Source organism: Erythranthe guttata, chromosome 6 (assembly GCF_056151865.1).
Source record: "Erythranthe guttata isolate IM_541 chromosome 6, IM_541, whole genome shotgun sequence".
Classification (NCBI taxonomy): domain Eukaryota; kingdom Viridiplantae; phylum Streptophyta; class Magnoliopsida; order Lamiales; family Phrymaceae; genus Erythranthe; species Erythranthe guttata.
Window position 1 is genome coordinate 5,147,400 of NC_142538.1, and position 21,312 is coordinate 5,168,711.

Here is a 21,312-nt window from a genome sequence, read left to right on the forward strand (position 1 = left end):
AACTATATTGTTGCCAATACGCGATCACCTTCAAATAAGAAGAATGGTCTGCAAAAGATAATACAGTTAAACCTCTATAAATTAATACAGTTGGGACCATCAAAAATTCATTAATTTAGCAAAATATTAACTTATAGATAAATTAACAATTATTAATTTATACATTAATTAATAATTTATTAATTTGTGAAATTATTTTTATTATTATTTTCAATAAATATATTTTTATTTTATTTTTCACGTGTATATTATTCATAGTACCATTTATTCAATGTACTATATAGTCCGTTTCACGAACGGAAGCTCTTAAAGCATCGATGTTATTGAACAATTTCATGTTGATTTATGCGAAAGCTATAACATAAGTTCTAACCATGTTATGAAGAGTGAGACACGAGATTGGTGGTAATGTGAACTTCAACAAAAACAAAGGGCAATGAAATTATATTTTATTAAACCTTCATAAATCTATAAAAGATGTATTGTACCATGTAATTTAAGAATTATTTTTATGAATTACTAATTTATAAATTATATGGGGCTTCTTAAAATTTTTGAATGTGTATTATCTTATAAATTTAGCGAATTATTAATTTAGCACGTTGTCCCCGAGTTGGGACCGGGAAAATTTATTATTTAAGCGAGATTATTAATTTATTGAGGTTCTACTGCAGTAGTTGTTTACAATGATTGAAAAATGCCAATGGCGGATTTAGCATTTGGAACTGCAATCTTGAAACATGTCGAAGATGGTAAAATCCGTACAAGCAGTTATCCTAAAGCTGATGCTAATTAAGTTTGGTATCTTGTAAAGGATAAATTAAGAGGACAAAGAGAGTACAAATCGATTAATATGAAGAAAAATATTCACAAAACACGTGATATGTATCTTCAATATGGAGGGGGTAAATAAATTGCAATGCAAAACATCAATGGATCTGATATGGTGTCTTTTGATAAGTTGATGATAATTATTGTTGTGCAGTGAGAACGACAAATCCTCGGAGTGTTGCTAATTATGAGATTAACCGAGTTAGCCATAAAATTTTGTTCCGGGTTGTTTTTTAACAACATTGCATGTATACGGTGTTTTCATTGTACATTCATGTCGATGATATTTTTCGATGGAACTCATATTAAAAAAAAAAAAAAAAAGTTTCGAGATGTCGTTGCTCAGTGATGTGAGCCATGATCCAAATGATGATGATCTATTCACCTTGGCACACGCAGTTGCTGATTCTGAAAAGGGCAAAAAATTGGGAATGATTTTGCATCAAGTCTTGCTTACTTTCTTTTCGGATCGTCACTCTAACCTTCTCAAAGTCATCCCAATGGTGTTTTCCCAGAGTAGCCACCATGCTTATTATTTGCGATTTGCCTGACAATTTTAGAAAATAAATACATATTTACTATGAAATTATCCATCTATATTAGCTGATATGACATTTAATTTCATTGTTTCACCTTAAACTCAGTTTGTTACAGGGACTCAAGTTACATGATGTAGAGCTTCTCTGTAATTGAACTGTTAACAATGCATCAATGAAGAAGAAGAACTCAACAAGTTTTATTACAGTAGTAGAAACCTCAGCAACAAATCAAAGCCTAATTAAATTAATTAATTACAAGATTATCCAAAAAACTCTCATAAACCATCTGTGCACTCAAAAGATCAACCACAGCAGAACCAACTGATTTAAACACAGTTATCTCTTCCAAACTCCTCCCAATTTTCACCCCCTTTATCAACTCCACCAAATCCCCCACAATCTCACTCTCTCTCATCACTTCTCTCTCTAAAGCCCCCACCAATTCTCCCGCCTCCGCCACCGCCGCCTCGTTATCAACGAACACTCTCCCCCTCCTCACCGCCTCGTCATCGCACTCCCTCATCGACGGCGTGAAAGATCCCACCAAATCCAAATGCGCCCCTGCCTTCAGATCTACGCCCTTAACTAGCGGTACCTCCGAATTGGTGGCGCAGCTTATGATATCGCCGCCCCTCACCGCCTCCTCCAAACACCCGGTGCTCTCGAAGGAGATCCCGTTGCACTCATTCGTCAATTGTTCGACGAGGGTTTTGGCTTTTTCGGGTGTTCTGTTCCAGACCACCACCTGTTTGATGTTTGGTCTGACCGACAAATGAGCCTTGATGAGATGTGGGGCTAGAGAACCGGCGCCGATCATGACGAGGGTCTCTGAGTTTTCTCTGGATAGGTAAAGGGAGGCGAGGGCGGAGACGGCGGCGGTGCGGTAGAGGGTGAGGGCGGTGGCGTCCATGGTGGCGAGTGGGTGGCCGGTGAGGGAGTTGAAGAGGACGAAGATGGCTTGCACTCCGGGTAAGTTTAGAGCTGAGTTGTTGGGGTGGTGTGTGACCAGCTTGGTGCCGATGTAGGGGAGGGAAGGGGAGGTGGACCAACAAGGCATGAGGAGGAATGATGAGGAGGGGCTTGTTTGGTGAGCGTGGCGGAGGGGGGATTTGACGGCGGCGGAGAGGGATGGGAGGGCGGATTGGAGGTGGCGGATCAGGGATTCGTGGGTGATTAGCGAGTGGAGCGTGGCGGTGGAGATGAAGATTGGTGGTGGTGGTGCAGCGGCGGTGGCGGAGGGATTGACTTGTTCTTGTTTGGTTGCCGCCATGAGTGGGAGTGAAGGAGAAACGCAGCAGAAGCAGAAAAAGGATATGCCAAAAACTAAAATTTATGATGGGAATAGAGAGATTTCTTAGCAAGTCAACGTTATCACTCAACAAATTTGTGGGCCATGTACAATGACATTTACATATATAATATAGGGTAAATTACAAAAACCCCCCCTAAGGTATGGTCAAATTACAAAAACCCCCCTCTTGTTTGGATAATTACATCTACCCCCCTAAACTATGATTTTTTCTTACATCTCCACCCTTATTGTGCCAAATTCAATATAATCATCTAGATTCCGTGGAATGTGCTCTAGTTTGTATTCGTTTTTTGTAAAAATACAGTTTCCGATGCACTACAATTCTACAAACTGATATACACAAGCTAAAAATCACATATTATGATCATCTTACTTCATAATGTAGAGTTTGAATGGTATAAAACGGGTACAAAAGTGATAATATTTCGTATAATTTCGAAGATTCCACTAAATTTGAAGAGCTGAGGGGGTGGTTGTAATTATCCAAATAAGAGGGGTGTTTTTGTAATTTGACCATACCTCAGGGGGGTGTTTGTAATTTACCCTATAATATATTATTTTACTTTCTCTCATTTTATTTTTCAGGGTGAACTACAACCACCCTTTAGCTATGATCAAATTAAAAAAATTCCTCTCTTGTTTAAGTAATTACAATCATTTCTTAATTATAATTTTTTTTACACATTCACTCTTGGCGTTTCAAATTTAGTGGAATCTTCGAGATTATATAAAATATTATCACTTTTGTACCCATTTTATCCTATTCGAACTCCACATTTTGAAGCAAGATGATCATAATAAATCAGATTATGGTGCATCAGAAACTGTATTTTTACAAAACGAGTACAAACTAGAGCACATTCCACGACATCTAGATGATTATGTTGAATTTGACACCATAAGGGTGGAGATGTATAGATATATGTAATTATCCAAACAAAATGAGTTTTTTCGTAATTTGACCATACATCGGTGTGGTTGTAATTTACCCTATTATATATTAATTTAATTTCTCCTAATTTATCTCATTTTATTTTTCATCTAATTGGGATTTAATTTTATTTATTTGACATGCTGGCAGAGATGGAAATCTAAGCGGACGACGAAGCTACTATAGTAACTGGAGCTTTTGACATGCCGGAAAAGACTTCTAAAGATGCCATGCCAGTTGCCACCAATATCGATCGAAAAACTTTTCATTCGGACATGAATTCTACACTGAACATGTACAAGTTCAACAATATAATTCCCACATTTTTTTATGTAACATTTGTCTCGTATTTATAGCGGTGTGCCCGTTTGTGCAGGCAATACAACAAATATCATCGTCGGCCTTCTTTTGGTTGGTTCAATCTGTTTTTGTTCTAGTTCAAAGTTCTGTTCTTAAATTAAGGTAAGCTTAGTACTTCTAAATATGTTTGAAAGCAAACAGTTACTGAGATTAACTTTGGCTTAAGGTTAAAAACTAATTGATCTTCTGCCACCAGCGAGGACAAGTCTCCTATTCAAGATTTAATGATTCGAAGAATTCACAGGTTGTAATACGAGTTTCGTTCGAATATAAAATATAATGAGGTACTTGAATATGTTTTTTCCAGGATCAGAGTCAACATTGTGAGCCCAGGAAGAATATCAGAAATGGCTTCAATATCATCTCCATCATCGTACCGCCTCACTCCTATATATACTCTGTTCGCCAATGCCGCCCTTCGTTCCATCTCCGTTTATAATTATATCTGAAAATTAATTGAACCAAATATTAGAATTCATATTTAAATATAATTTTGATCCAAAAATAAAAAAAATCAAAAATTAATAATTTAGCAAACTAAATGTTTCCTTTTAAAGTCTAAATGCCAAAAAAAATGAGCATTCTCTTTCAGTTACCACCCCTGGTATCTATCACTCTTGCATAGAGTCTTCTTCTAGAATTTGTGTAGTATCTTCATAATTCTTTATAAAATAGTTTTAGAATTCCTTTATATTTTTTAAGTTGTTAGAGATTTTTTTACCAAAAAAAAATAAAATAATTTGTCAGACATTGATCACCGTAAAATTAAATCAATTCGGACCGTTAACTAGGAATTCCTTTGTATATATAAGATGCCCACTTTTGTCCTCAACCTTCAAAATACAAACAAGCATCTCTACCAATCAATATTTGTACCAAACCTTCAATATTTCTTTCATATATCAAATTAGTTGAACTTCAAGCAACATAGTCGACCAACACAATAGGCGTTTTGAAGATTTGTGTCATACCGACATGTTCAACCTTCTAAACTTAGCAACATCTATATCCAACATTCTAATCTCAGCCTAATGAGCAAGAAATGCGAGAGACACGAAAAAAAATTCAATATTTACGAATCTTGAATAACTTAGCCAACATTCTAATCTCGGACTAATAAACAAGAAATACGAGAGACAAGAGAAAAAATGCAACATTTACAAATATTAATTGAAGAAATAAAAAAATAATAGAAAATTTACGATTAATTAATAACACAAGAAACGACTAACAAAAAAACATCTATATTCAACATCCTAGTCTCAGGCCTAATGAGCAATTTATGCGAGAGACACAACAAGAGAAAAAAGGGCAAATTTTAAAACGTGGCAAATTTTAAATATTATATCGGTTTTGAGTTTTTGCAGTTTTTTCTGCCTTAAAGTTGCACTTGAATTTTACAAACATTTCAATTTTTAAAAATTAAAAAATAATATATTCACAATCAACAAATTCTACTTTTTCGAAAGTTTTTGCCGGCTTATGTAAATTGAAATTCTTGTAAAGTTGAAAAATGGATCTAGTTAAGCAAATTCGAAAGGAAAGGGGTTATTTTGTCAACAAATTAGAAAATTAGGGATGTCCGAGTAATATTCGCGGAATCTAAGTACAGGTGGCGGAAACTTATTTGGTGGTTTTGGAAATAATTCTCAGCCGCAGTAGTAACAGAAAAAACCCAACTCCAAATGTTCAAACTCAATCGGAGAAAAAAGAAACAACTGATAATTACAATCCGACCAGCACACACACCAGACGGTGAAATTGCACACACATAAGCCTCCATCATTCACTCATAGTGTTGATGAACACGAACAAACGACAAGTATTCTAGTTGGATACAAAAGAAGTCATGGCGTTGTCGAACACCGTTGATACGACGTCGTTTTTTGAAGACCCGAGTGCGAAGATCCGAAAGCCCTACACCATTACTAAGTCGCGTGAGAGCTGGACTGAACCCGAACACGATAAATTTCTCGAGGCACTGCAGCTGTAAGTTCGAATTTTTGATTTCCACATTAATTTTTCGGATACAAATTTCGTGATTTATGTTATTGTCTTTAAGCTAGGGTTTGTGGAGGTATGATCGGAATACGGAACGCAGTTTGGTGTATGAATTTGGGTTTTTTTATTTGGGATTTTAAGTTTTAGGGTTTGTTTGTACTACATGGATAATTAAAGTTGGAATTTTGAGAGTAAATAGGTGGTTCTTCTTAGTTCTTGATTTGAGATATGTTGTGGGTCGGGTTATGGTATTTTTCTTGTTCCGAAGAGCTAGTAAATTGTTAGCTAAGTTCAAGATTGATTACCGTGTTATTGAAGAAATCGACAGTTGTTTTCTTTTTTCGATTTTCAAATTGTGCATCTTTACTAGTGTTATTTTCGGCAACTACGTTCTCATTATTCTTATGCCTTTTTTTTACTCTATTGCCCAAACCAGACTTCTCGTTTTCTCTGTTATAATCGATATGTGTTAAAGGATTTTGTGTTTTCTGATACAGATTTGATCGTGATTGGAAAAAGATTGAAGCCTTTGTTGGATCGAAAACAGTCATTCAGGTAATTTCCTGAAACGACAACTGGTCTGTAAAGCTGTGTGTGCACAATACGAGCATATTAGAAGCACATAACACATCGGTTTCTTCAATAGAATTGGAACAATGCAGACTGTGTAGAGAATATTATTTCGATTTTATTGAGTGACAAAATTACATCTTTTTGTAGATACGTAGCCATGCACAAAAGTATTTTATGAAAGCTCAAAAGAGCGGAAACAACGAACACCTACCTCCACCTCGCCCAAAAAGGAAAGCTGCTCATCCGTATCCACAAAAAGCTTCTAAAATCGGTAAGAGTGTGTCAGTTCTATTGAATTTTCTTTTTCTTTCGCAACCCGAAAATTGAAATATAACGCACGTTTGGAATATACATAAAGCTCCAGTGGTCCCACAAGCTATATTGTCGTTCCAAGTATCCCCTACAGGAATTCCTGATCCTGGATTTGTGAGGAGGCCCGATTCTTCATCATTACAAGCACATCGTGATATTGCTGTATGGACAGACAATTCCGTTCACACTAACAACAATTCACACGACATCAGAGGTTCGCTTATTTTTTTATTTTTTTTATGTTTATTGTAAAAACATCTTATTCGATTAGATATATGAACGAACTTCTGTTATGGTGCAGGTGATATCAGATCTGCTGGGCAGTCGGTGCCCGTTATTAACTCTTGCAGTATCGATGACAGCACTCAAAGGACAATGTCAACAGGTGAGATAACCGAAAGAAACGAATGGTGTAACTGATTTTTAGTTTATTTTATTTTGTTTTTTTGCCAATGAAGTATTTTAGTGTATTATCAATTCAGGCAACGGGATTGAACAGAAATGTAAGTAAGATGGCCCAATTGAGTTTATGAAATTGAACATAGTATTTGTCAATGAATAATCGATCTTAAAATACGAGAAACCCGATTAGTGTAAATCTGATGGAGGATAACAGTATGTGGAGAAATGTGGACAGACGGCACATTGCTTGACTTGGTGCGTATCCCCTCATTCGTCTAGGTGCTTTTTATTTTAGTTCAAGGATCGTGAGCTTATTGTTCGAGTCAATGAATTTTATGCGATTTTCTGTTTTACAAGTAACGAGCTCTGTTCGTATCACAATCATAGGCAGTGTACATTCTAGAAGAAGGGACTCAATTCGAGCAATTCGACCTTTGGTTTTATTGAATTATCAATCTCGTATATATTGGTGAGTGGCATGTGAACCTATAACCATGAAATGATTGCATCTTGCGGAAATTCCGGAATAAGTTCGTGTACATATTTTATGTTTGCTTATATAATTTATTGATATGCGGTCGATTCGTATGTTTGTCTTACTGTTATATTTCGTTTCTGGATGCAGCTCTTCCTGATTTTGCTCAAGTCTATAGTTTCATCGGCAGTGTCTTTGACCCAAATGTGAGCGACCATTTGCAAAAATTGAAAAATATGGATCCAATTGATATCGAAACGGTATGTAGTCTTTTCCACTTATGAAGTATACATAGAGTAAATCGAAGGACGAGATGAAGTTTATTAAGTAGTTAGATAGTGAATTTAGTTTTTCTTTATCCCGATAAAATTGATGCTCGTAGTCGACAGTGGTGCCTTAAGTATATGCATTGACCATATTACCCTTTTCATTTCCCCCCCTTTGGTCTATTGAACAGGTGTTACTTCTGGTAAGAAATCTCTCCATCAATTTGGCCAGTCCAGATTTCGAGGATCATGTAAGTACTAACCGATATTGAAATCTTGAATTGTACGCGCACCTTTTTTTTTCTTTAATATTGGCTAAAATTATGTTTCGCATATTTGTCGCAGAAAAAGTTGCTCTCGTCCAACGAGTTAGACCCTGAAAAGCATAATGCTTGCGTTGATACCGATCCAACCTGTGGAGGTCAATTCAAAGATGATGCATCCTAATTCGGTACGACTTTGATTATTGTTGTTATTATTATTATTATTGAAATTATACTATTTTACTCGTTCTAATAACGCCGTTTATCGATCACATTATCACAGGGGTGATTTTTATTGGTCTGAATCAATGGGTTGAATGACACGATGTAGTAGACCAATTATTGTTATGCACGGGCGCATACGAAGCTGTCGAATTCCTAAATATTTGTAAGTATTGTTTCTTTGTAGTATGTGCTTTTGGCTGTGCAGTTCACATGCCTTGTACATGTTTGTTGTTTGTAGGCGAAATAAAAATTTGAGAAAATTTGTACTGCGGGAATGTAAATTAGAAATAGTTGTATGTACATGCAAGTTTTGATCCTCGTTGGATCAAAAATATATATTAAAAAGAAATCGATATTCTTTTCCAGCTCTTATAGGGTTGTCAAATGTTTAGGGTAAACCTACATTCTCGCATAGTAGACTGCAAATTATACGAGAGACATAAACCACACTAGGTTAACCATGTGTGACAAACTCGATCTAACGACTATTGACAAAGGGATTCGGACTCAGGTCATTTTGACACAAGTTCATTTGCTCTAACTGCTAAATTATTCCGTGTGGGACTAAGCTAATCGGTCTTATTATCATATCAACATGGTCGAAGGAGACTTTTGTGTTAACACCATTAATGCATTGCCATTACAACATATAAATATACAAGTATGATACAATTTTTTTTTGATACTATAAATAGATTTAATCAAACACCCCAAATTTCTGGAGGAAGGCTCTATAGATTCGGGAAATTCTATGATACACTTGGTTATTTATACTGTGTGATTGTTAACAGTTAACTTTAACTTTAGATATGTACATAATCACTCACACACCACGTGTGTTTGTATACTTAGTGGATGATTATTTAACTGCATCTACCGTTAACAATCACCTAGTGTAGCATATATACTAACTCCCTTATATATTCTTAGGCAATGTCTAGCCAACTTTCAATTTTTCCCACTTTTCCTGAACAAGAAAATAAAGGTAAAAAAAAAAATTGCACTTTTAAGCTTCACAAATTGGGCTTAAAATTTTTTCTTTCTAAAAAAATAAAATAAATATCTTCACTAAAATATAAACAAATATTTGATTAAAGAAAATACTAACATCTATCATTTTACATTTTGAAAATCCTCAAAAAAAATTGACCCAATGCATTATAAATTACTTGACAATATAAGTTGTCCCATCTCAAAATATAAATAAATATTGCTTAATTTTATCATATTCTTCTTTTGAAATTACCCAAAATAATATCAAAGGGCCAAACAAACCCTAATATATGGGCTGATGCGGTCCATTTGTCCAATAATAGGGGTTCTTCAATTTAACCGAAAATCAAGCCCATTAAAAAACGTGACCCCATATATAAACCCCCAACTCTGCTCCTTCAATTCTAGGGTTTTTATTCAGTCATAAGCTGCTGCATTTTGCTTCACTCCTCCACCGATCTTCTTCCGACGACACTTCGCAGCAACCATGGTGAAACACCGTCTTCTCATCTCTCTTATAACAATTTTTTTTTTTTGTTTTTCAAATATAGTTGTACGATAATCGCGGCTTAATTAATCGAATTGTAATTTGTTTCAGATCATTTCAGAGAAGAACAGGAGAGAGATCTCCAAGTACCTCTTCAAAGGTTTAAATTTTATTATTAATTATTTTTTGTTTTTGTTTTTGTTTTACGCGTGTTGATTTCGTTATAAAAATTCAATCTTGTTTTATTTCTGTGTATGTTTTAACAGAGGGTGTGTGCTTTGCGAAGAAGGATTTCAACTTGGCGAAGCACCCGGATATCGATGTGCCGAATCTTCAGGTGATTAAGCTTATGCAGAGCTTCAAATCGAAGGAGTACGTTCGCGAGACTTTTGCTTGGATGCACTATTATTGGTACCTTACCAATGATGGCATTGAGTTCCTCCGAACGTACCTCAACCTCCCGTCGGAGATTGTTCCCGCAACTCTCAAGAAGTCGGCCAAGCCCCTTGGCCGTCCCATGGGTGGGCCACCTGGCGATCGCCCACGGTAAATGCATTAACTTTTTTCCTAGTTGATATGTGTGTGTTTTATTAACAAGTCTTTCATTTTTTTTTTCTTTTGAAGATTCTGGTAATTCAGCATTGTCGATTATGTTGTTTGTGTGTTCTTTAGTACGTATAAAATTTGTATAGATGTTGGTTAGGAGCTTCTTTTTAGTATTATCACTTGTTGCGAATTTGTGGTGTTCTATTTCAGTTATTGTGTAGATTGGCAGGAATCTTTGGTATGTATCTTTCTACAAACTATGTATATTTTTACTCTGTAGAGTTTGGCAATGGATTTTAATTTGGTTAGTTATTCTATGAATGTCATAGATTTGTGTACTCTTGCATAATGTACATAGTGTTTTATGTATTTGTTGATGAGTTAAGTGGATTCTTGAATCAAGTTGCCTATTTTATGAAATATTTCTACGGTTTCCAAATTTTGTTTTGATTCATCTATGGTAACAGTGGACCCCCAAGATTCGAGGGTGAGAGGCCACGCTTCGGTGACCGAGAAGGATACCGTGGTGGGCCCAGAGGAGGACCACCAGGTGAATTTGGTGGTGAGAAGAGTGGAGCACCTGCTGACTACCAACCTGCTTTCAGGGTAATTTTTCTTTTCTGATTCCATTCTGCCATGATGTTAATTACTGCTCTTTATTTTGCGCTCTTTTAAATTCCCCCGATTTTCTTTAAGAGCAGAATTAGCTAGGAAATTCAATACCTATTTAGTTTATTTGGGTATAAAAGCGTGATGGGAATATCGTTGTAATGTAAGATGAATCTGTGGCAAGCCTCCTTGATTCAGTTCTGTCAAAGGGATCATTTGCTTAGGTCTACTCTCCTACTGCCCCCCACCTTGACACTAGATCGTTGTTTGATTGTATAAATATGTGTTGTAGAAACACCTGCTGCTGAATGTTGTATTTCAACATCATTTTTTGGTGTATTAAAAAAATGTATTGAATTGGGGTTATTGAAAAGGTAATTACAGAGGATTTGAATTGTCGTAGCTTGAATTTCCGAGAAATAGACTTTGATTTGAAGTAGAAAATGGGGCTACCTATATTCAACTTCCAGCGACGGTTCACCATTCTTAAGTAGGTTTCTTAGTATGTTATGAACTATCTATTCATTGGTGGTTCTCTACTTTTTAGTCCAACTCTTGAAATGCATATTGTTTCAGATTATAGTTTCATTATGATATATGGATTTTTTATATCCTTCCTTATCACAAGGGAATTATTGTCTGATAAGTGTCGAGTATAAAATTAAAAATTATTACTGTGGTAGAAATTTCGCTGCTTAACGTGGTATCATATATTGTAAATAAAAGTCGGTGGTAAAGAAGTAGCAGATTATGGCAGCTATGGGAAAATCTCAGTTTGCTTCGTTGAACATGCAGGGTTCTGGTGGGCGTCCCGGGTTTGGCAGAGGCGCTGGTGGTTTCGGTGGAGCACCTCCCAGTTAAACTTAACCACATGTTTGTTTATTCATAGTTCCTGATAGGATTTTTTTGATGTTCGGATTTATGTGGATCGAAAGATTATATTTTGCATGAAAATGTTTCATTGTCCTATGATGCCTTTTAAATGTTCTTTGGATTTGAATTATAATGGATTTTGTTTCGTTTTGGTTTCTTTCTTGCTCGATTGATTGGGCATCTAACTAAGGCCAATTTGTTTAGCTTTAATTTTTTTTTTTGCAATTACTAAATTGTAATTGTGTTCAATTTTGTTGGTAAGATAAGTTACTCTATTTTCACCTAAGTGTTATATGGGAAGTTTTGACCAATAATTTTTCTACATCAACATTTGCCCATAAAAAACTACTAGTACTACGATAAATTTTGATTCACTCTACATGCACAAATGAGATATATGAGAAATGCAGTGAAACTTTGATACCGCAAAGTTGTAGTTTAAGTAGTTTAACCTCTTATTGTTAACCGATGTTTGGCGACACTTGAAATGTAGCCGATATCACCAACTAAGTAGGTGGCTAACAGTAAGGTAGTTGGTAACAAATGGATTTTCAAGAGAAAATAAGGAATTTCAGTGGTGGAGAAAGCAAAGGTACCAAGCCACGGGTTTACACGATGATATATTCTCACTCGTGTTGAAACAAAAACCCGTGATATATTCTCACTCGCGTTGAAACAAACCTCAATTAGAATTGTGATGTACACGGTAGCTTAGTTTGACCTTGAGCTTCAACAGATGGATATCATTACTGTTTTTTTTTTCATGAATTCAATAGGCTATCAGAGAAGTAATTATAGCAGTTGTGTCTATTTGAATGGAAGAGAAGGAAAGTAACATATATTCTACTCCTTTATATTATTGATGGCATGTTGTGAGCTGGAAAAGAAAATCAAAGGTATTAATTAATGAGCTCAACGATCGCTAAGGAATGAGTTTGAAATTAAGGATTTGGGTAACACAATAAATATTTTGGGCATTGACATTTTGAGAAGGGCCAAGTGATATTCTCTAAAAAAAAACCGATATTTGGAGAGGTGTGGTATGGCAACTGCAAAGTCTGTACTTGCAGCTCATTTCAAACTTAGGGGGTGTTTGCAAATGCTTTTGCAAACAACTTATGAGCTTTTCTTGCCTCATAATCTATTTTTTGGTGTTTGTGACACAAACTTCTACTTTTGCTTCTCTAAAAATAAGCTATTTTAAGCTATAATCTCAAAAGCAGGCTTGTCCCAACTTTTTCGGTTGATGGCATTTCTGTAAATAAAAATAAGCTGTTTTAAATATTTTATTTCATTTTTACCCTTTTAATTAATTTAATTAATCCCACGTTTACCCAGCATTACCCTGTATTCACGTCAAAACCCTGTCACATAAAACACCTCCACCTCTACCTCCACTCTGTTTCAGCGAGAAATTCACCATCACAATCACAATAGGTATGAACCTTCATCTTTTTTTTCCGTGTTGTAGTTTAAGGATTAATAACATTAAATCTATATATTTGTGAATTACGCACCTGTGTTTTTCCTCAAATATATGTATCAATTTGGCTTATATGATTTTGGGCTTTCTGATTCCTGTAAGAATATGGCTAAAATCTTGTTTCACTAACTTTGTGTTTTGAATATATATTTGATTTTGTTTTAATTTGAAACATTTATCCTCATGTATTCTAACATGGGTTTTGCATATATTTTTTTTTCATGTACTTACACAATATGTTGCAATCTTTGTGTTTAGCTATGGGAGTCTGTATGAAAGGGCTTTTAGGGAAAAAATATAATTTTCTTACCTGTAATCTACACATCAATATTAGTTTATCCAAATTATAGCCTATCTGATTATAATCATTCTTTAATGTTAATCTTTGATTTTGTTTTATCAGCACACCACAGTGTGTATCTATGGGTTCTTCATTTAATTATTTTAACATCTCACCTACTGTTTCTGAGAATCTTTAATCTTTCATCGTATAACGACGAAGACTCGCATCCGATTAATGTCACTAGCCACAGAGTTCGTGTTGGTAAAAACTCTGACTCGGTCAAGGCTAATTGGGATAACAAAACCACAGAGGTATTCATTAGGCTGTGTGTCCAAGAAACCAAAGCGGGAAATCGTCCTTGTAGCCACTTTAATAAAATCGGATGGGATAACCTCGTTAAAAAATTCTCTTCTGCTACAAACTGCAACTACACAAGAATCCTACTTAAGAACAAATGGGATATAATGAAAAATGAATGGGGTCAGTGGAAAGCTATTTTACATGGTGAGTCGGGATTAGGCTGGAATCAAATAAAAGGCACAGTTGATGCAACTCCAGAGTGGTGGCATAAGAAGATACATGTAGCTTGAATTTTAAAGAAATGTGTTTAGTTTCTTTATTTTATTAAAGTAGTATTTTAAAATGTTTGTTTTGAATTTCAGGCAAACCCCCTCGCAGCCAAATTTCGAGAGAGGGGTCTTTTGTGTCTATATGAGCAAGAGATGTTATTCTCGGATGTGATTGCAACTGGAACAAGTTCATGGACTCCAAGCTCTGGTATATTGCCACCCCACATGCAAGAGGAAAGAGAACAAGAATCTCAAGGTGAACCATTCGAGGATCTCGAAAGTGGATATCCGCAGTCCGAGCCTCCAATATATACACCTACACCTACTGATGAAACAACCGAAATATCGATTGAAGTGCCAAGAGAAGCACCACCAACTAGTTCGATGAGAAAAAGCACTGAATTTCTTAATCGTATCCGTAAAAAGAAAACTAAGAAGGTCTCTAATGCTGACAAGATCTCAAAGTGTCTGGAAAGAATGGTTGATGCAATGAAACATGACTCATCTCGCCTTAATGGTGATACAAGGCGTCAATACAGCATACAAGAATGTCTCGAGATATTGGAAAATATGCCCGAAATTGATGAAGGTGGTCCTCTGTGGATGTATGCGACTCGCATTTTCTTAAAGCCAGCTATTCGTGAGTTGTTTTTTACTATAAAAAAAGATGAGATTCGCTTGAAGTGGCTTGAGGAACAAATGGAACGGGACATTAGACGCCGCGCTACTTCAACTACATTAGTTCATGGTTCTCATGAAAATGACCATGCATTATCTGGATGAAAGAGAACATTTGATTTAATACTCTAGAATTGGATGTTATTTTTTTCTAATCTACTTTCTTGTTTGTTTGGTTTGTTGCTTTTTGTTAAGAATTGAACTACTTTGGATGTTCATCCTATTTGGTTTGTTAAGATTTTTTAAGATTTATTTATTAAATGTCATGTCAGTTGAATTTGTTTTTCTAAATACTTTCTCTTGTTATTGACAGAATGGATGATACTGATGACGACTCAAACTCAAACATGGATTCTCTTTCTAAATCATCAGGTAGCCATGATTTAGATTCTTTAAGCAGTGATGAAGAAAAAGAAAGTGTTATATCAACATCTAACAAAACCGGAGCTCAGGTTCTAAATTCAATATGTATCGCGGTCGTATCTTATTATCAAAACTATTTACATAAAACTCCGTGTCACAATAGAGAGTATAGCGGATGGGCTGCTTTGTTGTCTATTTTTAATGGAAATCCTCGACGTTGTAAGGAAAATTTAAGAATGAGAATAGAGACTTTCTTTCTACTTTGTAAGTTATTAGCTGATGAATATGGTCTTGTACCAATGAGAGGAGTTGCAGTTGAGGAACAGGTTGCCACATTCCTTATGCTAGTGGGTCCAAGATGTGGAAATAGACAGTGTCAAGAAATGTTGCAAAGATCGGATTTACAATAAGTAAATCATTTCACAGGGTCCTAAAAGCATGTACATTGATGTCCATCGACTGGGTTATTCCATTCACAGATAACTCTGTCACTCATAAGTACATTCGAACTAACAAGAGATTTTATCCTCACTTTAAGGTAATTTTCTTTCAAATAACGTTTAATGTAAATATTGTTCTTGTTCTTTATTTCTAAGCGACTAATATTCATTTTATTAAGGATTGTATTGGAGCAATTGACGGAACCCACATTAAGGCGGCGCTTCAGAAGGAGCAACAAACTCCTTTCATTGGAAGAAAAGGAACTCCCACTCAGAATATTATGGTCGTATGTGACTTTGATATGTGTTTCACGTACGTATTGCCAGGTTGGGAGGGAAGTGCGCACGACACGCGAATATTTTACGACACTATCAGAAATTCGGAAAAAAAATTTCCAATGCCACCTCCTGGTTTGATTATTTTCAAGCTCATATTTTTTTATACATTTTAGCTTATCTGTGTAGTGCATTCATTATATATGAGTCTTTTAATATTTGTGATAGGTAAGTACTACTTGGTTAATGCCGGTTATCCAAATATATCAGGATTTCTTGCACCATACAAAGGTGAGAAGTATCATCTTCCAGATTTTCAACGAGCTATTGCATATACTAGTCAATATGAAGTGTTCAATCATTTGCACTCGTCATTAAGAAGTACAATCGAACGAACATTTGGGTGCTGGAAAGGAAGATTTTATACAATAAAAGATGTGCCCGTCAATATTCCTTGGAAAGACCAAGTTGCGCTTGTCCCGGCTACAATGGCAATCCATAATTTTATTCGTAAAGTCGACGCATTAGATGAGGATTTCTTACAATATGACAATGACCCAAACTATTTGCCAAAGGACAGAAGCATTCCTCGATCTAATGCCAATATTCATGGACCAGATTTGAACGTCCGTGATGGTGGAGTGGACAAAGTTAGAGACGATATTTGTACTTCTATTGCATTTTCTAGAATTGGATTACATATTCATTAGTGGTTAGGTGTAGTTATGTTTTTATTTTCTTATTGTTCAGATTTCAGGCTATTGTATTTGAATATATAAATTAAAATATTCCCAACAATTATAAACTATTTGGTAGTAATCCATAGTCGTATAGAAAATCTAAAATAAGAACATAGCAGAATTCATGATGTGTACATATATATATATATATATATATATATATATTCTTCCGTTGAAAAAAATAACAGAAAATTGATTATAAATTAATTAATTTATTTATTTATTTGTGTATTTATCAGGGTATTTAGGACATTTTATAAATAATAAGTTGAAATTTTAAGTTTGTTTGCAAACACTGCAACTTTTAAATTAACTGCTTAAAGTTGCTTTTATATGTGTTTTGCAAACACCCACAACTTTTGCAAATAAGTGATTTTTTAGAGCTTAACTCATAATCACCAACTTCTGATTTTACATAAGCATTTGCAAACACCCCCTTAGTGCTGGAACAGTCACCTAAAGGGCATGAAAAGAGGAAGGAGATCGACTTAATTCCATATGCAAACATCATATATTGATAAGTGATCTAGATTGCCCTCAGCACACAGAAGACCAAAGGCTGGAAATAAGCTAAAGATTGAGCTGGATTGATGATCAATGCTGAGGTGGAAGAGTATTAATGGAAGAGACAGTTATAAGTTGATGGGGACCACGGTTGGAACTGTCCATGTGTAGCTAGGAAGGGGAATGTGATACACATGAGAATATGATCATATATATTGTGCTCATATCACATAGAAGAAGAGATCATCCAAGAAAAGCAAATACACTCAAGATAGAGATACAAGTTTTAGGTTTTCCATCAGAGAGAGAGAGAGAGAGAGAGAGAGAGAGAGAGAGAGAGAGAGAGAGAGAGAGAGAGAGAGAGAGAGACTTGTCGCCATTTTTGAGAAATTGATTTCTTAAATATTATATTGAAATTGTAGTATGATCATCAATAATAGTAATCAGGTAGCTACTTTAAAATTGATGTGATCTAATTGATTGAAGGATTAGAAATTGTGGGCATGTTTTAATTGTGCGCGCGCGATTATCTTAACAAAAAACAATACTTGCGTTATACTTTGCAGAAACAACAACATTTTTTTATACCGGACACTTATCAAAGGTTCACTCATGACTCAACAACCAGACTCAAAAATGAAAACTACAAGGAAAAAAAAGAAAGAAAACACCACTACAAATCTCTTCCAAGCCGAACCATTATTCAATCAATCAACCTCCTCCATTTTGCTTTCCTCGTTAACCGCATCCTCCTCCAGATTGGCCACATCAGCATCCTCACCACCATCGGCATCATCTTCATCAATGCTCAAACCCAGCTTCAGCATCCTATGAATCCTCGCAGCAAAAGTATTCGGTTCGTCCAAACTAAACCCGGAAGTCAACATCGCAGTTTCGAAGAGCAGCATCACCAAATCCTTAACCGACTTATCGTTCTTATCCGCCTCAGCTCTCTTCCTAAGCTCCTCCATTATCCCGTTATCCGGATTTATCTCCATAGTCTTCTTGCTCGACATATACGATCCCATGCTGCTGTCCCTCAAGGCCTGCGCCTTCATGATCCTCTCCATATTCGCCGTCCAGCCGTACTCCCCTGTCACTAGACAGCAAGGCGAATCCACAATCCTGTCCGAGACAACAACCTTCTCGATTTTGTCGCCAAGTATGTCTTTAATCACCTTGCATAGGCTCTCGAACGACTTCTTTTTCTCCTCCCTTTTCTTCTTTTCTTCCTCGGTTTCATCTTCGAGTTTCAGTCCTTCCTTAGTAGCCGAAACCAATTTTTTACCATCGTACTCTTTCAGTTGCCCGACGGCATACTCGTCTATTGCATCAACCATGTAGACCACTTCGTAACCCTTCTTTTTAAGTTTTTCCAAGAAAGGCGAATTTTCTACGGCTTTCTTGCTTTCACCGGTTATGTAGTAAATATCCTTCTGTCCTTCCTTCATCCTTGTCACATAGTCTTTCAAGCTTGTCATTTCATCACCGCTCTTGGTCGAGTAGTATCTCAGCAAATCAGCCAGCTTAGCTCTGTTCTGACTGTCTTCATGTATGCCCAACTTCAGGTTCTTTGAGAAAGCTTCGTAGAATTTTGTGTAGTCGTCTTTGTTCTCCGCGATCTCATTGAACATTTCAATGCACTTCTTCACAATGTTTTTCCGAATAACTTTGAGGATTTTGTTCTGCTGCAAAGTCTCGCGGGAGATGTTGAGAGGCAGGTCATCAGAGTCAACTACACCTTTAATGAAACTGAGGTACTCTGGAATCAGCTCCTCGCAGTTGTCCATGATGAACACTCTCCTTACATAGAGTTTGATGTTGTTCATCTTCTTGCGGGTGTCGAAGAGGTCGAACGGGGCCCGCTTTGGTGCGAAGAGGATAGCCTTGAATTCGAGCTGACCCTCAACGGAGAAGTGTTTGACCGCTAGGTGGTCCTCCCAATCGTTGGTCAAGCTCTTGTAGAAAGAGGCGTACTCGTCTTTCGTGATTTCTTCTGGCTTGCGAAGCCAAATCGGCTTCTGCTTGTTGATTAGATCCCACTCGTGGGAAACTTCCTTGATCTTCTTTTTCTTGCCTGTGTCTTTCTCCTTTTCCTCGTCAATTTCCTCAACATCACCTTCTTCCTTCTTCGAATCAACTTCTTCTTCATCGTCGCTGATCTCTTTCTCGGTTGTCTTCTCAGTCCAGAGGTAAATCGGGTAACTGATGAACTCGGAGTGCTTCTTCACAAGATCTTTAATTCTCCTCTCCTCGAGGTACTCCAGCTACACATTGAATATCAAAATAAACAATCAGCATCAACATCAACATCAAAACTACAGGAAAAAAAATGATCCAATTAATGAAGTTTCTAAGCATGTTTAATTACCTGATCCTCCTTTAGGAAGAGGGTGATTTTGGTTCCTCTGCCAAGCTGCTCACCATCATCATCTCTTGTGACGGTGAAGGAACCGCCAGCTTGTGATTCCCAAATGTACTGTTCATCATCGTTGTGCTTTGTGGTGACGATTACTTTCTCCGCAACAAGATATGCAGAGTAGAAACCAACACCGAATTGCCCAATCATGCTGACATCAGCACCTGCCTGCAATGCCTCCATAAATTCTTTTGTGCCAGACCTTGCAATTGTGCCCAAGTTGTTCACCAGATCTGCCACATTCATACCGAAAACAATATCAGTACAACAAATCACACCGAAGACATTAAAACTTCTCAATACACGCAAACACAGCTAAAAAAACAACAAAACTGGAGAGTGGAGATATATCGATCAGATCTACATTAAATGATTCTATATCTACCAGAACCAGGCAAAACTCAATCAATTCCAATCGCGTCCAAAATCAATATATACCGAAACACAAAAGCTATAATTCAAATTTCAAAAGAGAAAAAAATAGGAGAAGCACAAAAGGCGTTACCTGCTTTAGTCATGCCGATACCACTGTCGATAATGGAGAGCGTCTTATTAACCTTGTCCGGAACAAGTCGGATAAACAGCTCCGGTTGAGCATCGAGCTTGCTCTTATCGGTCAGGCTCTCGAATCTGATCTTATCCAAGGCATCGGACGAATTGCTGATCAGCTCGCGGAGGAAGATCTCCTTGTTGCTGTAGAATGTGTTGATGATCAAACTCAGAAGCTGGTTGATCTCCGCCTGGAAAGCGAACGTCTCCACGTCGGCCATCTGAACTTCCGCCATCGAATTGGAAAACAATTAAGAAGATCTGCTAACGACGGTTATTAGAGAGAGAAAGAGGAGAGAGAGAGAGATTTTCGAATAGTTTTGTGGATGCAGAAATTAATTTGATCTGAGTGAAGAAAATGAAGGAGGTGGTTATTTATATAAGAAAGGGGAGGAAGGGTTTCTAGGAGGTTCTAGTGTTTTTGAATGACAAGGGGGAATTGGCGGGGTTCTGGAGCCTTCTCCTCTTTTCTCGACACCTCTGTTTAAGTAGTGGAATAAAAATATTGGAATTTGGGCCGCGGGTTAACGGGTTTAATGGGCCCGCGGGTTAACGGGTTTAATGGGCCCGCGGGTTAACGGGTTTAATGGGCCTAGTAGTGGAATATTAAATTTTAAAAAAAAAAAAAAAAAAGGGACAAAGAAAAGGAGAGAAGAAAAGAGACGTGGCCGCTTAACACTCGTGGAAATTTAGTGTCCACCGTGGCAGATGACGTCATCAATTGATTGCTGACGAGTGACGACGAATAAGGATTGTAATCCGACGGTGGAACGTCCACCTCACAATTTTCTCTTCGCATTACCCTGACACAGACACGTGTCATCGTACTACTGTCCACGTTATCACCTTCCCCACTCCTTTCCACCCTTCGTCAAAAGTCCTCATTTAATTTCGGTATATTTTGAAATAGAAATTATACAAAATCATTTAAAAACATAAAACACATAACAAGAATCCTGAACAAAAGTAAAAGGAAGAAGAAATATATACATAAAAATTCATTCATCTCG

At 36.5% G+C, this 21,312-nt stretch overlaps 5 protein-coding genes across 6 annotated transcripts; 3 read left to right on the forward strand and 2 right to left on the reverse strand.

Annotated features, from left to right (window-relative positions):
• Positions 1-1,545: 1,545 nt before the first annotated feature.
• On the reverse strand, positions 1,546-2,750 carry LOC105977403 (NAD(P)-binding Rossmann-fold superfamily protein). Its single transcript, XM_013002709.2, has one exon. The coding sequence runs from the start codon at positions 2,638-2,640 to the stop codon at positions 1,615-1,617; it is 1,026 nt and encodes a 341-aa protein (XP_012858163.2). The 5' UTR covers positions 2,641-2,750; the 3' UTR covers positions 1,546-1,614.
• Positions 2,751-5,592: 2,842 nt separating this feature from the next.
• Positions 5,593-8,862, forward strand: LOC105977936 (protein REVEILLE 6). Of its 2 annotated transcripts, none has more exons than XM_013003334.2 (9): positions 5,593-5,962; positions 6,472-6,529; positions 6,695-6,818; positions 6,906-7,073; positions 7,161-7,244; positions 7,887-7,996; positions 8,194-8,253; positions 8,348-8,453; positions 8,549-8,862. In XM_013003334.2, the coding sequence occupies exons 1-8, from the start codon at positions 5,823-5,825 to the stop codon at positions 8,447-8,449; spliced, it is 846 nt and encodes a 281-aa protein (XP_012858788.2). In that variant the 5' UTR covers positions 5,593-5,822; the 3' UTR covers positions 8,450-8,453; positions 8,549-8,862. The 2 variants fall into 2 exon arrangements, with proteins under 2 accessions (XP_012858788.2, XP_012858789.2); XM_013003335.2 differs by having other exon boundaries at positions 5,601-5,962; positions 6,912-7,073.
• A 943-nt stretch (positions 8,863-9,805) lies between these two features.
• LOC105977779 (small ribosomal subunit protein eS10z) lies at positions 9,806-12,154 on the forward strand. Its single transcript, XM_013003155.2, has 5 exons — positions 9,806-9,973; positions 10,082-10,130; positions 10,237-10,516; positions 10,984-11,122; positions 11,921-12,154. Exons 1-5 carry the CDS (start codon positions 9,971-9,973, stop codon positions 11,984-11,986), a joined length of 537 nt encoding a protein of 178 aa, XP_012858609.1. The 5' UTR covers positions 9,806-9,970; the 3' UTR covers positions 11,987-12,154.
• Positions 12,155-13,720: 1,566 nt separating this feature from the next.
• On the forward strand, positions 13,721-15,278 carry LOC148769949 (L10-interacting MYB domain-containing protein-like). The gene is made up of 2 exons (XM_088819623.1): positions 13,721-14,345; positions 14,427-15,278. Exons 1-2 carry the CDS (start codon positions 13,857-13,859, stop codon positions 15,114-15,116), a joined length of 1,179 nt encoding a protein of 392 aa, XP_088675749.1. The 5' UTR covers positions 13,721-13,856; the 3' UTR covers positions 15,117-15,278.
• A 2,615-nt stretch (positions 15,279-17,893) lies between these two features.
• Positions 17,894-20,761, reverse strand: LOC105977775 (heat shock protein 83). The gene is made up of 3 exons (XM_013003148.2): positions 20,259-20,761; positions 19,706-19,986; positions 17,894-19,601 (listed from the first exon to the last, which is right to left on the reverse strand). Exons 1-3 carry the CDS (start codon positions 20,536-20,538, stop codon positions 18,042-18,044), a joined length of 2,121 nt encoding a protein of 706 aa, XP_012858602.1. The 5' UTR covers positions 20,539-20,761; the 3' UTR covers positions 17,894-18,041.
• Positions 20,762-21,312: the final 551 nt, after the last annotated feature.

What these genes read in the sequence shown, in the direction of transcription:
- LOC105977936 (XM_013003334.2), top strand. Translation starts at nt 5,823, where the DNA reads ATGGCGTTGTCGAACACCGTTGATACGACGTCGTTTTTTGAAGACCCG. An exon ending in GATCGAAAACAGTCATTCAG is followed by an intron (nt 6,530 to 6,694) that starts GTAATTTCCTGA and finishes ATCTTTTTGTAG; the next exon opens with ATACGTAGCCATGCACAAAA. An exon ending in ACAAAAAGCTTCTAAAATCG is followed by an intron (nt 6,819 to 6,905) that starts GTAAGAGTGTGT and finishes ATATACATAAAG; the next exon opens with CTCCAGTGGTCCCACAAGCT.
- LOC105977779 (XM_013003155.2), top strand. An exon ending in CCACCTGGCGATCGCCCACG is followed by an intron (nt 10,517 to 10,983) that starts GTAAATGCATTA and finishes CTATGGTAACAG; the next exon opens with TGGACCCCCAAGATTCGAGG. An exon ending in ACTACCAACCTGCTTTCAGG is followed by an intron (nt 11,123 to 11,920) that starts GTAATTTTTCTT and finishes TTGAACATGCAG; the next exon opens with GGTTCTGGTGGGCGTCCCGG.
- LOC105977775 (XM_013003148.2), bottom strand. Translation starts at nt 20,538, where the DNA reads ATGGCGGAAGTTCAGATGGCCGACGTGGAGACGTTCGCTTTCCAGGCG. An exon ending in TATCGGCATGACTAAAGCAG is followed by an intron (nt 19,987 to 20,258) that starts GTAACGCCTTTT and finishes TGAATGTGGCAG; the next exon opens with ATCTGGTGAACAACTTGGGC. An exon ending in TCTTCCTAAAGGAGGATCAG is followed by an intron (nt 19,602 to 19,705) that starts GTAATTAAACAT and finishes TTCAATGTGTAG; the next exon opens with CTGGAGTACCTCGAGGAGAG.
- LOC105977403 (XM_013002709.2), bottom strand. Translation starts at nt 2,640, where the DNA reads ATGGCGGCAACCAAACAAGAACAAGTCAATCCCTCCGCCACCGCCGCT.
- LOC148769949 (XM_088819623.1), top strand. Translation starts at nt 13,857, where the DNA reads ATGTTAATCTTTGATTTTGTTTTATCAGCACACCACAGTGTGTATCTA. An exon ending in GGTGGCATAAGAAGATACAT is followed by an intron (nt 14,346 to 14,426) that starts GTAGCTTGAATT and finishes TTTGAATTTCAG; the next exon opens with GCAAACCCCCTCGCAGCCAA.